The sequence below is a fragment of the Triticum dicoccoides genome, chromosome 6B (assembly GCF_002162155.2).
Source record: "Triticum dicoccoides isolate Atlit2015 ecotype Zavitan chromosome 6B, WEW_v2.0, whole genome shotgun sequence".
NCBI classification, from domain to species: Eukaryota; Viridiplantae; Streptophyta; class Magnoliopsida; order Poales; family Poaceae; genus Triticum; species Triticum dicoccoides.
Window position 1 is genome coordinate 212,658,066 of NC_041391.1, and position 15,878 is coordinate 212,673,943.

The 15,878-nt window shown below is 44.4% G+C and overlaps 1 protein-coding gene across 4 annotated transcripts; it reads left to right on the plus strand.

Annotated features, from left to right (window-relative positions):
• Positions 1 to 244: 244 nt before the first annotated feature.
• LOC119320028 (uncharacterized protein KIAA2012-like) lies at positions 245 to 7,321 on the plus strand. Of its 4 annotated transcripts, XM_037594171.1 has the most exons (11): positions 245 to 997; positions 1,200 to 1,335; positions 2,587 to 2,702; positions 3,960 to 3,993; positions 4,089 to 4,166; positions 4,784 to 5,001; positions 5,090 to 5,182; positions 5,265 to 5,366; positions 5,532 to 5,995; positions 6,082 to 6,246; positions 7,105 to 7,321. In XM_037594171.1, the coding sequence occupies exons 3-9, from the start codon at positions 2,658 to 2,660 to the stop codon at positions 5,949 to 5,951; spliced, it is 990 nt and encodes a 329-aa protein (XP_037450068.1). In that variant the 5' UTR covers positions 245 to 997; positions 1,200 to 1,335; positions 2,587 to 2,657; the 3' UTR covers positions 5,952 to 5,995; positions 6,082 to 6,246; positions 7,105 to 7,321. The 4 variants fall into 4 exon arrangements, with proteins under 4 accessions (XP_037450068.1, XP_037450070.1, XP_037450069.1 ...); XM_037594173.1 differs by lacking the exon at positions 2,587 to 2,702; XM_037594172.1 differs by lacking the exons at positions 245 to 997; positions 1,200 to 1,335 and having other exon boundaries at positions 1,342 to 2,702.
• The last annotated feature ends 8,557 nt before the right edge of the window (positions 7,322 to 15,878 follow it).

Genomic DNA, 15,878 nt, shown 5'->3' on the forward strand with positions numbered 1-15,878 from the left:
ATACAAATATTAACGACGAGAACCTTACAGGGAAGGGCGTCGGATCGCCCCTTCACAATTCTCGGATTTGGTGTTTTTTTCACCACGATATAACTTTTTATAAATAAATTTCGGAATCTATAACTCCTAACTCCTGAAAGACCCGTAATTTAGAATCTCTGTGCCATTGATTACAGGCACGAATGTCATAGCAACTGAGGTCCGACACGTCACGTTTTGTTTTCGTTCGGTAAATCAGTCTAAAACAGGCTTCATCCCGAACGCCAGCATCAATCCTATCTTCTTCTCCCCTTGCTCCACCGCTCAGAGCACACTGCTCTGTCTCCGCCACGCAATACAGAGAGGAGTGGCCTTCGCCGGCGACGAGGCTCCTCCCTGACCAGATCCCGCCACAGTCGCGGCGGCAGGGGTCGAGGACGACGACCACGAGGGATCCGCGGAGGGGGCCAGGGATTTGGCGTTCGCTACATCCGAGCACCAGGTACTGCCGCGCTACGACTCAGCTCCTCGCCGACCGGAGCGAGGTGCCGTCGCGGTCCGATGCCGAGCGCCGCCGCGAGCACCAGGCCGCCGCGCTCGGGGCGACGCTGCCCGCACCATCCCTGCGATGCGCCCACCTCCAACCCGGCGGCGATGGCGATGTCCGCGAGGCCCTGGGCGCGAGGGAGGCGATGGCGACCAGCTGAAGCGGCGGTGCCGTCATCCTACACCGGGAGGCGGCGCCTGGTGGCGCACGAGGCTGCGGGACGCGGACGGGGGAGAAGCAAGGGAGGTACTGTTCGAGGAGGCGGGGCGCGGAGGGAGAGAGCAGTGGAGGTGCTGACGCTGACGCCGCGGCGCTTCATGGAGGTCAACTAGGAGGTGGACGAGGCCTTGCAGCTCGCAGCCGACCTGCTCGCCGATGCGCCAATAGGGATCTGCTCGCCGGCGGGGACGCCGTTTTCTTCTAGTGATGTGCGGATGGTGAACTGCTCGCCGGGATTCACCCCGAGCCCAGGTATTCCGCCGCCTCCTAGTAGCCGCCCGAGCTGTGCTCATGTGCCTTGCCGTTAGCTGAGCTCTCCTACTGCTACTGACCTGGGACGAGCACAACAGCAGAGCACATGCGTGCAGATTTAGTTAGAACAGGAAGTTTCGTCACAAAGAATGGTTCAGGTTCAGCTTAATGTACACTGAAACTTTGCACTTTTGTTGTACAGGGAGTGGGAGTATCGGGGATAGGATATGTGCATCGAGCAGAGGGGGCTGGTGTTCACTTCAGGTTTCTTGCCTCAGTCGGATCAATTCTGGAGTCCTTGATCTCCTCGTCCTTCATCAACAGCTTTACCTGGGAAGGTATTGGATATTACTAAAAGTTTAGGAGAGCAAATGTATGATAGACAAATATGCAAAATAAGAATGAACTCTTTTTTAGTTGTTCGGTAGCACATCATACACTGATTGCACTGAAACAGGAATTGCTAGACTATTGATGGAGAAGATCATGTGTCCCCTTTTTTTTATGTTGTCTAGCAGTGACTTGGGAATTTGTTTAGTAGTGACATGCCAATTTGTTTGACTTTAGATTTCTTGTTCACATGGGTACACATTGGGTACATCTTGACAATATTTTTTCTGGAATAGTTTCTTTTGAGCATGGCAAATTGTGTAGAACATGATATTTAGTACAATATGGCAAATTGGCAACTAGTGTGTAGTGTTTAGCACTGTTTAGTGTTGTTTGTCCTCCTGCAAGAATTATATTCAGTAATTTGCCATGGCATTTGTCCTCCTGTATTTAGTCTGTAGTGCAAATTTTGTAAACTTGCCATGTGATCAGTACATACAAACTCTAGCTTTGAAATGAATCATGAATCAAATTTTCTCTAGATTTTGCCATGAATCAGAAGTATATATTGTTGAACACTGTTTTGCCATGGCAAAAAGGATTTTATAGCTTTTGGCATGCCTCTAATATAGCTTTTTCCATGTCACCACTATAACTTTTGGCATGACATGCACATATTTTTTTTTACCATGGCAAATTTGCTAATCTGTTTGCCATGCCTCTAATATAGTTTTCGCCATGTCACCACTACAACTTTGGCCATGTTCACATGGAGTAGTAAAAATAAAAACAAATTTGAGTTGATTGTAGAAATATGTGTTTGTTTCCCTTTTTTTGACTTTGTAGGATTGATGATGACCACATTAAGCATTGCAACTTTTAACAGATTTGATTTTGCTTTTGTACTTACTACTGCAAATCCACCCAGGTAATTTTGCCATGTCAATTAACATGCAGTATGTTTGTGCCATGGCAAATTTGCATTCTTTTTCATTTCATTTACACGGCAAGTCTTCAAAACATTTTAGTATTCCCTCCATCTCGAAATATATCTACAACCTAGAAAATTACCTAAAAACTAATTACTTTTTTTAAACAGAAAGAGTTACTTTCCCACCACCTAATTTAGGTGTACTGTTTTTTGCGCCAATATTTTTTAACCTCCCGCTAAAAGGTCCCAAATTAGCGTCTTTGTTCCCACCAAAAAATTAGCTTCCCGCTAAATACCTTCCTAACAACCCACGAATATATAATTCTAGACCAAACAACGGCGTCTTCACGGGCGATTGGATCTGAGCTCTCGTCTCGGTTCATCTGTGCTGCCGGCGTCATGACGGCGTCAACAGAGCGAACCACGTCAGGTGCATGGCGTCAGGTTAGTCCTCCTCCCGATCTCCTCCATTGCTGAAAAATCCAGTCCTCCTCGATCTCCCCCTCCCCCCTCTCCTCTGCGCCCGCCTCCGTCCGGGATCAAACCCCCCTCCCCCACGAGCTCCTCATCGATGCGCGGCTCTCTCGATCCTGATCCATTCAGAGGGGCTGCCCCTTCTCTCCTCCGATCGCTGCTTGGCCGTAGAAAAGAAGTCAGGGCAGGGGACATGCCGCCGCCGGTGGCATTTTCCCATCGCGCCTCGATTTGGCCGCCTCGGCGGAGGCGCTCGCGGCCTGGAGGGTCGGCGCAGCGCCTCACCTTGGCCTGGAGGCTGGCCGCCATGGAGCTCGCCTCGGCCTTGAACTGGGGCTCGACGGGGCCTCCCGGCCCGGTTCATGGCCGCAGCCGTCTCAGCTGTGCACGCCGGCGTCGTGACATGGTGGCCAGGCGCTGGTTACTGCCGCACCCGACCCCAGCGTGCCCGAGGTGCCTGCAGGCCTTTCCACCATCTCTGCTCCTGTTTCGCTCTGTTTCCTCGTGGACGCCAAAGGGGGTCGTGAGCATTAGATTGGTTTTTGAGCATTAGATCCATTAACTGAAAGATATAGACATACTCTGTAATCTGTATGTGCAAAGCTAGCTAGCTTGCATTTTTATTAGATAAGTGCCGGCTTTCTGAGTTCAATCCCCCAACTAATAATGGTGCCAAATACCAGGTTTTTTTCTACATACATGGATGCTTTCATGATCCACTTTACATTTGTTTCCTCCTGGCTTCAGTCTGAATCTTTACATTACACTTAGAATCCTACCATCACCGTCACTGTCACTTTGCATACAACATTAATTCTTATATCTGAATCAGGTTGATTAGCTTTCGATGTAATATTATCCGGCTTGCCTAAAATAAATCCACATTCTTACACTCTGGTTTCTTCTTATACATCCTACAGTCACTTTCTTATAAATATTTTTTAGCAATTAGCGTAGATCGAGATGAGTTTCTTTCAACACATTTTAAGACATAATGTCATATATTAGATGTTATATGTGCGTCAACAGAGCAGAGCATTCAGGTTTAGTCATCATCTGCATTGCATTTGATTCAGATTACTATAAGCTGATTTTTAATAGATATTTGGTCTTACACGAGTCACATTGCATTTTTTTCCTATAGATTCAGAGTAGTATTTTCATGAACCTATCACTGATACTTTGCCTTTCATGTTCATTCACATATGTCTGGTTTACCCACACAAGAGCACAATGATGAATTTTACGGAGGATGCTCCTGGTACACAACATCCTTACTTCATAATCACCTATCTGAATGATGCAGAACATCAATGCTTTGTTAATGCTAAGTCCCATGATTGTTTTTGTGTGCAGTAAAGAAAGGCTCTGTTCTCTTAACAAGGATGGAAAGTATAACGGCATACAAAAACCAACGTGGACAACCCAAATTTGGTAAATTATTTAGCATTTCCTATAATGCATAAAATCTTGGTGTGGGTTAAATAGCTAAACCTTCAAGACTACTAAATCTTTTACAGCAACTCCAGAACAATCTGACATTCCATTGTCTACTAATGACATGTGTTCCCTTGCTGAATGGCCATCCCATGCTCGCCGCAACCGTGCGCGACTATAGGATGGTACTTGCTTTCGTTTACATTTGTGTCATCATTTCTTACAATCTAATGCTGAGTAATACAAATTTTCTTGTATGATTTGGGCTGTAGAAGCTGGTGGACAGAAGAAGAAAGGGCGAGGTGTTCTAAAAGGTTTTAAAGCATCTAAGAAGCGTTTTGCCAATGGATCTGCAAAGCTAAATATTACATTCTCTAAAAAATTGCGTGGTACAGTAGGAATGAACTATCGTTCGTTCAAGGATGACGTGGTTGTCATAATGAAAAGAAAGTTACCACTCATTGGAGTGAGGACGTGGTCGGACATTCACCCTACCATTCATCACCTCATTGTTGCAGATATAATAGTGCGTACAATATTTTTCACATGTGTTATCTTATTTTACCATCGATAATGCACTGCTTATGTATATTTATTTGCTGTATGCTTTACAGGACATATGGGACCTGGAAGATACACCAGAAACAGAAGAAAAAGTGAAAAAGTTTTCAAAATTGCGAAAGAGAGATATAGAGGCTGGCGATCAACTCTAAGCTCCACTTACAAGTCATACAAAACAGATGCAGCTAGATTGGCTAATCTGCCTGAAGATTTACAACCAGAAGAGTGGGAATGGATGATTGAGTACTTTGGCACTGATTCAAAATTTCAGGTTATCTCTAAGGTCACGGTTAGTCTATTATGTGTTAAGGTGAAATGGCTAGTCTCATTGGTTATATCTGGTTTCAATGAATTGATAGGAAGGCAGCCAAAAGAACGCTGATAACCGTAAGAAACAGAAGACAAAACATATAATCGGATCAAAATCTTACTCACAAGTTAGTTTTGAGAAGGTACGAGTCCAATTAAATATGTATGCCTTGCTGCTAAATATGGTGTCATGTTTCAAGCATCTCATTGTTATATTACTTGCAGAGAAACTTAGAAACTGGAGAAGAGCCAGATTGTATTGCTCTATGGGAACTCACCCATACAAACAATGGAACATGGTCTAACACAGATTCCCAGAAAGTTTACGTGAGTACACTGACTTTTGGTTATTCTATAGTTAGTCAATGATGTGCATTCGGCATGTTTCATCATCAGATGCGATTATTCATGCGTTGGACCGTGTTATTCTTGATTCATCTTTTATAGTGTCAATATTGGTGCTGCACCTATAATTGTTCCTATCATTTTTAGGACCAAGCACTTGAAGAGGTTAAAAACAAAGAAGCTGAAACTGAAGGTCCACTTTCAAGTGAGCAGAAAAACAATGTTTTCCAGACCGCTTACAAAGACACTCTCGAATGCAAGTCATCGCAGCCTCGTGGGTACGGATACATGGCCAAAACTTCAACTGATTCTGAAAAGTTCCGTATCCAGATTGAAGAGCAAGCTCGTGCTACAGCAGCCACCCAGGAGCGAAACTCTCAGCTCAGCCAGCAGGTCAATGACTTAGAAGATCAACTACAAGCTGAACGTGCTAACACACAAGAGAGGATTAACTTGGAGCGTGCTGAGAGAGAACAACTTGAGGAGAGGTTAAAAGAAGAGCGTGCTGAAAGGGAAAGATTGTTGCAAGAGGAGCGAACATCAAGACTGGAATTTGAAAAAACATGATGGCAAAGTTTGTAGAATTGAGCAAACAGATGGAAACCCAACAGGTGATGGTGATTACAGTCATATGCTTCTGACCTTGTAAGATTTATGTTGCTTACTTGCATTGCTAAAAGTGGACTTCTATTTACAGGTTCCTACGAAGAGGGTTGACAAACAAAATAGTAATCCAAACTTGCAAAATATTCTTTCACAGACATCTAGTCCTAATAAGACTCCAGATTCAAGGCCGACTGCTATTTCTTCAAATGCGCTCATACAAGCTGCAACAAGGCAATCTCGAATGTATAAAGCAATGGTAAGTCACAACCTTGCTTTCTCTTCATGTTCACCTGCATTTTCTACGTCATTGGTCTTCATAATTAGCTAGCTGCTTCTTCTCTTTTACCATGTGTTGTTGCTGCATCGAGTCACAACTTAAATAAAATACAAATATGTGCTAGCTAGGGACATGAACTTAACTGAAACTATACATCTAGTCATAACTTAAATCAATAGCAGGAGCTTTTAGTAGATGTACGATCGGACGATGGTACCATTCTGTATGCACGAGCAGGATGTCATGATCATGCGCGTTATGCCTTCGCTGATGAGTCCACTGCAATGTCCCATGTAGTATCTCTTCCTGTTGATATAGGGGTCGTGAGGGTCGTTTTTTAAACGGACTCGCAACTCCTGATGGAAGCACTTAATATCAATAAGGTGGACTCATCGGCCTATGCTGCTGTTATTGAGGATACCAAGTACCCGCTCATATTATGGTTTTCTTATTATGAAATAAATGTATGTCGTCGCTCGGCAAACTTTGTTGCTCATGAGCTTGCTAGTCTTGATAGGATGTTAGAACCTAACTGGAATGGGGGGCCGATGTACTAGCCCTTGTGGCTGCTCTTTGTTTTGGGTGATTCAGCCCAACACCATTAAGTTAAAAGCAATGTTTTTTTCTCAAAAAAAAAACCTTTTAGTAGATGTACTTTAGGTTATGCCTTAGCCATTCACACTTGTATAGTTGTTCTGATGCCTTAGTTACATGCTTGCTGACACAGTATTAGCTAGTTAGTCTGGCAATAGTTTTTAACAATGGAGCTGGCATAATTGTATGGCGTATGTTATGTTTGACTCATTAACTAGAACTTTTTTTATTTCTTGATTGCAGGATCCAAAGAACTAGCTGGACTGGACTCTAGATCACAGGCAGTTTAGTCTTCGAAGTTAATTAGGATGGCTAAATTACATTTGAGTTTTATTTGATGGATATTTTCTATCAGAAGTATGAATTGTATGAATCTACATATTATATATATGGTTTTGAATATTGTAATTAAAACCCTGTAATTTTTTTTACGATTGCAATAGACTATTACCACAACCCATTTTTTGTTGCCACATGCTATCACCACTAAAAATATAGTGTTGCATCATATCTCAGTTGCTACGCCTATCTGTTTTGTTGCACTAGAATGTTGCAACGGAGCACTTTATATTGTTGTAATAGCTTCGCGCCACAAAAATTTTCATGATGCGATAACAGTTTAGAGCCACCAAAGTAAGTTTGTTGAAATAGAGTATCGCCACGGAAAGTTTAAATTGTCGCAATAATTTCTCGCTACAAAGATGTTACTTGTTGTGATACCTATTTGTCACCATCAAAAGAAATACGTTGCAATTTCCTGTTACGACGATACGACGATTGGAATATTTGTTGCCATAAGTTAATGCCACAAGCGTAGTGGGTCGTGGCAACATGCCTAATGCCACGAAAACAAGAATTGTTGCCATAGTTTATTGCCACAAGTATATTGGATCGTGGCAACATGCCTGATGCCACGAAAATAAGGATTGTTGCCATAGTTTGTTGCCACAATTGATTATTGCCATGAAAGAGTAATGCGCCACGAAATGGCCGTCGTTGGCATAGGTTGTTGCCACAAATGTCTATCGCCACGACATATCAGTATCCACAATTCGGTACATGTTGCATTAAAGCTATCTCCACAAAGCAAATTGTGGCATCAGGTGAGTGTTGCCACGGGAAAACATGTGGCAAGTTCCCGCATGGATGTTGCAATAGCACACTTTATTGCCACAATTGCCTTTTCGTGGTAATAACCTATTACCATGTGTCCAGTTGCAACGGCTGCCAACGAATGTCATTTCGTGGCAATAGGTACTTATCGTCACAAAACAACATGTATTGCAACAATTTTTTTGTTGCAATAGACCCGGATCCTTGTAGTGAGAGGAGGTTGCGCAAATTCCCTCGGTCAGGATGCCTTAGGTTCTCGGTGTTGATCGAGACGGTTCTCCGGAGAATGCACCCGAGCTGAACCGCGTACCCCTTGCCTAATTTTTTGGGCGCCGTTGGATGCCCCTCGGAGGACACTTCAGTAAATTCCTCCTTGACGGTGCCGAGCATGTTCGGGCGCCGGTCCTTCCGTTGCCTCTTCGATTGGCTGCCATCTGTGGGTGTGCTGCCATCATCGGTGGTGGCATCCTTGGCGGCACCATCAGTGGTCTCATCCCCGACGCTACTAGGTGTTGTGTAGTCAGGATCGGTGTCTTCCGCGGCGTCCTCATAGCGCTGAGGTCCTTCCTCCATCTCCTGGGATAGCTCCCAGAATTGCTTGCCCGAACCGCCGGCCTCATCGTTGTGGGCCATGTTTCGCTCTAAATAGGAAAAAGGTTTGGTCAAAAAGTTGGTTATTGTCAAGGAACAAGATCACGGTTTCATCATTTAGGGTTTGTCGACTCCGAGGCATCCTAAAAGCTTAGCTTTTATCATTTAGGGTTTGTCGACGCCGAGGCACCCTAAAAGCCTAAGCTTTCATCATTTAGGTTTTTATCGACACCGAGGCACCCTAAAAGCCAAGGTTTTATAATTTAGGGTTTGTCGACGCTGAGGCACCCTAAATGCTAAGTTAAGTTTTCATCATTTAGGGTTTATCGATGCCGAGGCACCCTAGGTTGACTGATATATATGGGTATCTTCTAATAATATACCCTATCAAGAAAAGGGAAGGAGAAATCTAAGTTGGGCCTAATCACTTGGCTCTATTGCCACCTATGGTTTAATGCTGCAAGAATAAAGGGGCAGTTGATCCTACTTAATTAAGTACTAAGATACCCCGGCCCATGTATTAGTCGCAAGTACCCCATATGTCCTATTTTTAGCAAAGTCATGCTAAAATTCACGAAAAATTTCAGGATGACCTTTGCTGAAACTAGGACATATGGAGTACCCGAATTTGCTGGAATGGAAGTTAATCGACATTCCGGCAAACTCAAGGGCCTCTCGGGGTACCTGTGAAATCATTATCCCCGCGTAATGAAGTCGCCAATGGGTCATTTCAGAAGATCACAAGTAGCATCATCACAAGTACAGCAGCAGCAGCAGTGAATACAGGCATAACAGCAGCAGCAGCAGTTTTATTCTTCTTCTTCATAAACACGAATTGTCTAATTGAGCAATACAACGACAATGTGAACAAATAAAAACACAAACTACACCTACATATTTGGGTACCTCTATGGTAGTAACATGCCATGCTCTGCCTAGAGCTACTGCAGCACGATGAACCCCTCAAACTGTATACTATGAGAACCCAGCAACCATATAAACATCTAAATTTATATATACTAAGAATTCATCGCAGTTCTAGCTACAACATCAAAATCAAGGAGAGATAGGTCAGACAATTGACAGCAAAACTATCAAAAGCAAAGGTACTTAGGATTTGATAAGGTGGATAATTTGTGCCAAAAAGGAATGTTTCAAACTACAGTGTTGCCTCGTTTAATTAACTACTGTCAACAACACAAGTAAAACACAAAGACCATCAAGGGCTTGAATGTTACTAGTGAGGCCAGTCCCCCCTGCTAAGCCAATTCCACCATGTTACAAGCTAAAACTCAAACCACATTGGTGGTAACTACTCACTAGGTATCTAAATAATCCAAGAGAATAATGTACTGCCACAACAATGCTCTATGTTCTGCTATGTTGCTAATCATGTCATGAAAGTAAAACATTTCAAAGTCCATATGTTACACCATATGTGAGTCGCAGATCAAGTGCTTGTAGCATCTTCATATCCCAATGAGCTAGAGATACACAAAACTGCACTAGAACAGAAATTAGGATATGCTGACTCAAAGTACATCGTATACATGGGCATAGAAAGGTACATGGTCCAGAAAATGGAATCATTCTCAGGAAAAGGACCTTTGGTTCTCGCTGGTTATGATAATCCAAGAGAACACTAGGCTAATGAATAAATGTCATATATTCTGGCACGTTACTAATGCATAAGAAAATATATAGAAGTAACTAGAGTCTAGAGCACTGGACATAAGAAAGGCATTTGCTTCTTCAATCAATAGAGCACAGTGCAGCCAGTAGCATAAGATTTACATACAACTGACGGCAAAACTGTCAAAATCAAAGGTACTTAGGATTTCAGGTGGATAATTAGTGCAAAAAAAGCCAAGGAATGTTTCAGACTACAACCAACAACAACACTGGTAACTAGTTTGTGCCCTGGTAACTAGTTTTTTACAACAACCAACAACAACACTGATCAGGGAGCTGCCTGCATATTTCTAAAAGAGAAGGAAAATTATGTTTGCTCGTAAACTTGCTGGAGGCTACAAAACTAGTGTAAGTTGTCGCTGTTCTACACACACTTAGTTCCAATTCATGACCATTTCAAGTTAAATGTTCTTCCTGTCTTCCAGGCCCATCTAAGCATGTCCGTCCACTCAATAACTCTGCGACTACTTCTAATGGAGGAGAGGAGGAACAACAGAGGTGGCTACTCACATCTGCTTCTGGTGGGTGTTGAGGTAGGACTTCTCGCAGTACTCGGAGGTGGAGTAGAGCTGCGGCCGCAGGTTCTTGAGCTCCTGCATCAAGCATGGCCACAACGCTCAGTTTATCTACCATAGACAGTTCAGTTTAATTTACAAAGGACTGAGCACAAAGTTCAATGTCAAAACAGACTAAACTTTTAATGAAGTAACGAGGTTCAACACAAGTCAAAGGACTGACCACTAGATTCATGTGAGGGAGCACACAATTTTAAAATAGCACAACTACAAAAGCTACACATTGACAGCCACCAGTGAATCACATTGTGTTTGACCTCACTACACAAAATTGCAGCTAAGATTCGTTTCACGGGCTTTCAGAGAGTACTACCCCTCAAGCAATGATCCCAGTACCATCCTGGAGTGTGTATAGGTGAAAGCAAACCCTGGAGGGTGAGTGTCCATACAATTCACTGCTTGTTGATAAAAAACAACTAAATAGCCACCCAAATTACAACCAATATTTGAAGGCTACTGGAGCTACAATTAGAAGAGACGGGCAGACAAACAAACTCCACGACATAGACAACTAGGAGAGAAGAAGGATGGCTGATGGTGTCCTGGACTAGGGGGTACTCACCACGTCGTCTCCCGATCAGTTTGATTGGGCCGAGGATCCCCATGGTCGTATACTCATGGGCCAGTCCGGACAGTTGCCACATACAAGGAAGATTCCACAAGACTTGTCGATCAAGACAAGGACTCCTCCCCCACCGGCGTATTCGGCTAGGACTCTTGTTATCCTAGGCCTCTGGTGCATTATATAAACCGAGGCCAGGCTAGTCGATAGAGATATACAACAACAATCATACCATAGGCTAGCTTCTAGGGTTTAGCCTCTCTGATCTCGTGGTAGATCAACTCTTGTAATACCCACATCATCAATATCAATCAAGCAGGACGTAGGGTTTTACCTCCATCAAGAGGGCCCAAACCTGGGTAAACATTGTGTCCATTGCCTCCTGTTACCATTGATCCTAAGACGCACTGCTTGAGACCCCCTACCCGAGATCCGCCGGTTTTGACACCGACATTGGTGCTTTCATTGAGAGTTCCACTGTGTGATCGGCGAAAGGATCAATGGCTCGACTACAGGTCAACTGCGACGTTGGCTTCTTCGTCACCAGCTCGACTGGTCCCCTTGGCTTGACCGAGGACTGCGCCCTACCTCCGATCGTCATGCTCGGATCAAGGCCTTCATCAACACCAACTCCGATCTCTATCAAGATCATGGAGGAGTCATCCATGGAGCTCGGGGGCTCAACGTCAACATTGCCCTTAGGCGACCGTGCTGTTTTTCTGGACAGCAAACTTGTATCCGCCGCCACCGCCTCCTCGAGTGTCGCTTAAACAATTACTTCAGTGGAATTATGAGGAATTAAGTCTACAACAACCCTGCAAAAATTTTGTCGTGTTCAGATGGAGGAATCTCCGGCAATCTCCGATATACCGGAGCCCTGTTGAATCTGGACGAGAATCCGGACGAGTTTAGGGCGTGGTATCCAGCATCTAGCTCGGATGTCCTTTGGAAGATCCAACCGTTTATTTGCTGCGGAATTCCCATATCTACCACCTGCCAAAAATTCAGCTCGATCCGACTGTCCAAACTCCGGGAAACTTCCAATTAGTGTATCACTTTTTGGATCTGTTTTCTGCGCGAGAACGAATCCGACCCAAATTCATCTTCTTTATGAACGGGATCTCGAACATCCTTTTTGAAGGAAGTTCTCGTATGGGGTGTTGTGTTTTATTCTCAAACATATCCCAGTAGTATTACAAGTATTCTTGCAATACGAACTTCACCGTCGCGCCGGTGTCAAACCAGCCCGACAACATCACTCCACGGCGGTCGACTTGCGTTAGACACGTCGTCGCTTTGTTGAGCCGAGCTCAATTTCTTCGGATCATCATCTCGGCCAGCCGAACAATACTTCGGCATCGCGAAGGATAAATCGTCGCCAACATCGCCGCCCCACGGATTACACGGAGCGGGCACACCTGCATCGCCACACGGTCACTTCATCAAGCCGGCATCGACCACGTCACAACCTGCATCGCTGGACGAGGGCTTCATCATCTCTTCATCAACCTACTCCAGAGACTTCGACGTTGCTGGCCGACCAGCTCCGTCACGTTAGCTGGACTGAGGGCTTTGCCTCGGTGAGCCAACCTTTGCCAGCATCGCCATGCCGTTCCTTTATCGCCCATCAGGCAGGTGTGCGGATCGAGTCCCAATTTTGGGAATCACCTTTCTTCAGATTGCTACAACAAATAAGCCAGGTGCTATTAATCCTAGTATTTTTTGCTTGTTTGGGTTCATTTTTTCCAACGAATTGTTACTCTGGTTTGTCCATCATATGTACGCAGGTTTATCAAACGGTGGCCGCATTAACGACGGTTGCATAGTGGTTCGGTCAGTTTCCGTACATAGTCCGGCAAACGCCGCATCCGGAACTCGAACCGACCTATGAATTCAGGCATTGCAGTGCCTTTACCGCATCACGCCGCCGCCCTGCATCGACATTGACTTCGGCGCCATGCCATATTTCTTTTATTACTCACACTGCATAAATTATTTGTTATGCAACGATTTTTTTATTACTATTATCTCCGGTTTGCACTATTTTTTGTGCACAGGAAAATGATCCAGCCGGACTATATCCTTTGGCGTCACCTCGGCTGGACAGGGGGCTTCGTCAACACTTCATTACCCCATGCCGGGGACTTCGGCATCACCCTGCCGTCCTGCATTGACCGTGCTATGTCACCACTTCGGAGTGCCGAGCTCTTTGCTCTGCCACCTCGGTACCGGCTTGGGGGATGGAACCTTGTCCCGCATCAAGCTCGGACCGCGTCATCAATACCGAACACATTAACCAGCTAAGTTGCCTTCATGCTCAAACTTTTAAATTTTTAACTTGTGTTCGGCTCGACCAAGCATTATACTTTTTTGGAAAAAAGTTTCTTGTAAAAATTTCCTTGTCCAAACTTTGTTTGTGATGCGCAATTTCAAATACCCCGTTTACTTGGGGGCTTCCTTCATGAAGCTTTTTCCTCTTGCATATGGTTATACTTGTACGGCTTTGTTCCTTGTTCGTGTATTACGCCACAATATGCACCATATTGACTTAAGCGATTTGCAAGCTGGGTTGCCTGGCTCCTATGCTTACCCCTATGTTCCCGATTGTTCGACTAGGGAGTAAAGGGAGCACCTCTGCGATTGTCACGATCGGGTCAACCGAGCCAGACCTCAGACTGGGTGAAGCCGAAAGCTAGCGCTCTTATTGTTTTCAATCATGGTCGGCACACAACGGAACTCATGAGTACAAAAAATCTATTGCACAAGTCTCATAATAACAATGAGCACCGAAGAAAGGTATCAGTGGGGGTACTATTTTCTTCGAAGATGCTTCTTACTCTTCGCAGTAATATAGCATAAGTTCCCTGAGCGCGCTTTGTCTATTACAGCCTTATGGCCTGATTGCCTGGTTATTGGAAACACCGTCGATATTCTCGACAGATGGAGTACATAACACTTTTCGGTCCTTGACCGAAGAGGGAGAAGCCGACGGTTGGTTAAGACGCGTTTAAAGTTCGGTTGAACATAGATATGATATAAGTACTTCGGTACATGCAATCATTCTTTTACCCAAGTCACTTGGGGGCTCTTAAATTTATATGAGCCGTTTTATGATAAGTGTTTTTCTTCTTAGTCGTTGCAAAGTTTTTATTATTATTTATCACTCCTTTTTTCGACACAAGTGTGCGGTCACTAGCGGGGAGCCTAATTTCTCTCTCAAAGCCGCTAGAGTTTAGTTTGCTAAACTGGCCTAGTAAGAAGTACTCCGCCCTCGTGATAGGAGGTTGAAGCCGTAGGCTGACCCGCTTGAAATTTTGAGATAGGATGTCTCATGTTAAAGCACGGCAGAAGCACCTTTTTTTTTCTAAAGTCCAATTTTCGAATTGGCGCCGAACACTTGATCTAGTTCGGACATTAACCTTTTTGAATAAGTTTTTTGGCTTTTTGAGCCCACGGCACTTTTAAACTATTTGTGTGTTTTCAGCACAAGTCTCGCAGTGCAACGCCGGACACCTTTAGAGATTCGGCAAAAACATTCTCGGATATTGCTATATATGCATCGGTTTCGAATTGTGTCTTCGGTCAATAGTTGGGTTGCCCGGCTCCTGCGCTTGCTTCCTATGTTCCGCTTTGTTCGGCTAGGTGTGCAAAGGGAGAACCACTGCGATTGTGCTTCCAGCTCACATGGTTAAGCACCTCAGTGGAGAAAGCCGAAAACTGACTGTCACAATAAGCGTAAACTAGTCGGCGATCCGATGACGGCATTAAACAACGGGCCATTCATAACAATGGCCGAAGTGTTTACGGCTTGACCTCCACTGTCGCCGAACACTACCGGGGGCCATTAACTGGCCTCCCAAACCAAATCCTTGATATTTTGCTCTTATATTGGAGCTGAGGTTTCATGATCATGCTCAGCATGACAACCCAAAGAAAGGAACCGATAGCGGGACTATTTTCTTTGGAAGACATTTCTTCTGTTAAACAATAATATAACATGTCTCTCCGCGTACCTTTGTTTATAAAACCGTATGGCCAGATTGCCTTGTTTGTTGTAAATCTTTGCCCTCATAAAGGCTTTATAAAGTAAGGACAAACACTCCTCGGCTATTGGCCGAGGAGGTGGAAGCCGATGGTCGGTCAACAATGTTTTGTACAATGCAGATCCGAGCATTAATAACGTAAAGTACTTGGATACATAGAGTCATTACACATAATTTGTGATTTTACTATGGATATCGATCCTTAATTCAACCTCCCGTGCCCGCATTAAGGCTCGGGGGGCTACTGGGCTTCGGGCTTATTATTTAAAAATATTAAAGGGGCACATCGATCCCCTGATCTGGTGTTGCCACCCGACCAGTGTCTCGGGGGCTACTGCATTGCCTGTTCTATGCAGAAAATTTTAAGTGCAATACAGTTTCCGAGGAGATTTTGATCCTCAGGTTGGTCGGCCGCACCCAACCTGAGTCTCGAGGACTGAG

What these genes read in the sequence shown, in the direction of transcription:
- LOC119320028 (XM_037594171.1), top strand. Translation starts at nt 2,658, where the DNA reads ATGACGGCGTCAACAGAGCGAACCACGTCAGGTGCATGGCGTCAG. An exon ending in ACGTGGACAACCCAAATTTG is followed by an intron (nt 4,167 to 4,783) that starts GTAAATTATTTA and finishes TATGCTTTACAG; the next exon opens with GACATATGGGACCTGGAAGA. An exon ending in CACAAGTTAGTTTTGAGAAG is followed by an intron (nt 5,183 to 5,264) that starts GTACGAGTCCAA and finishes TATTACTTGCAG; the next exon opens with AGAAACTTAGAAACTGGAGA.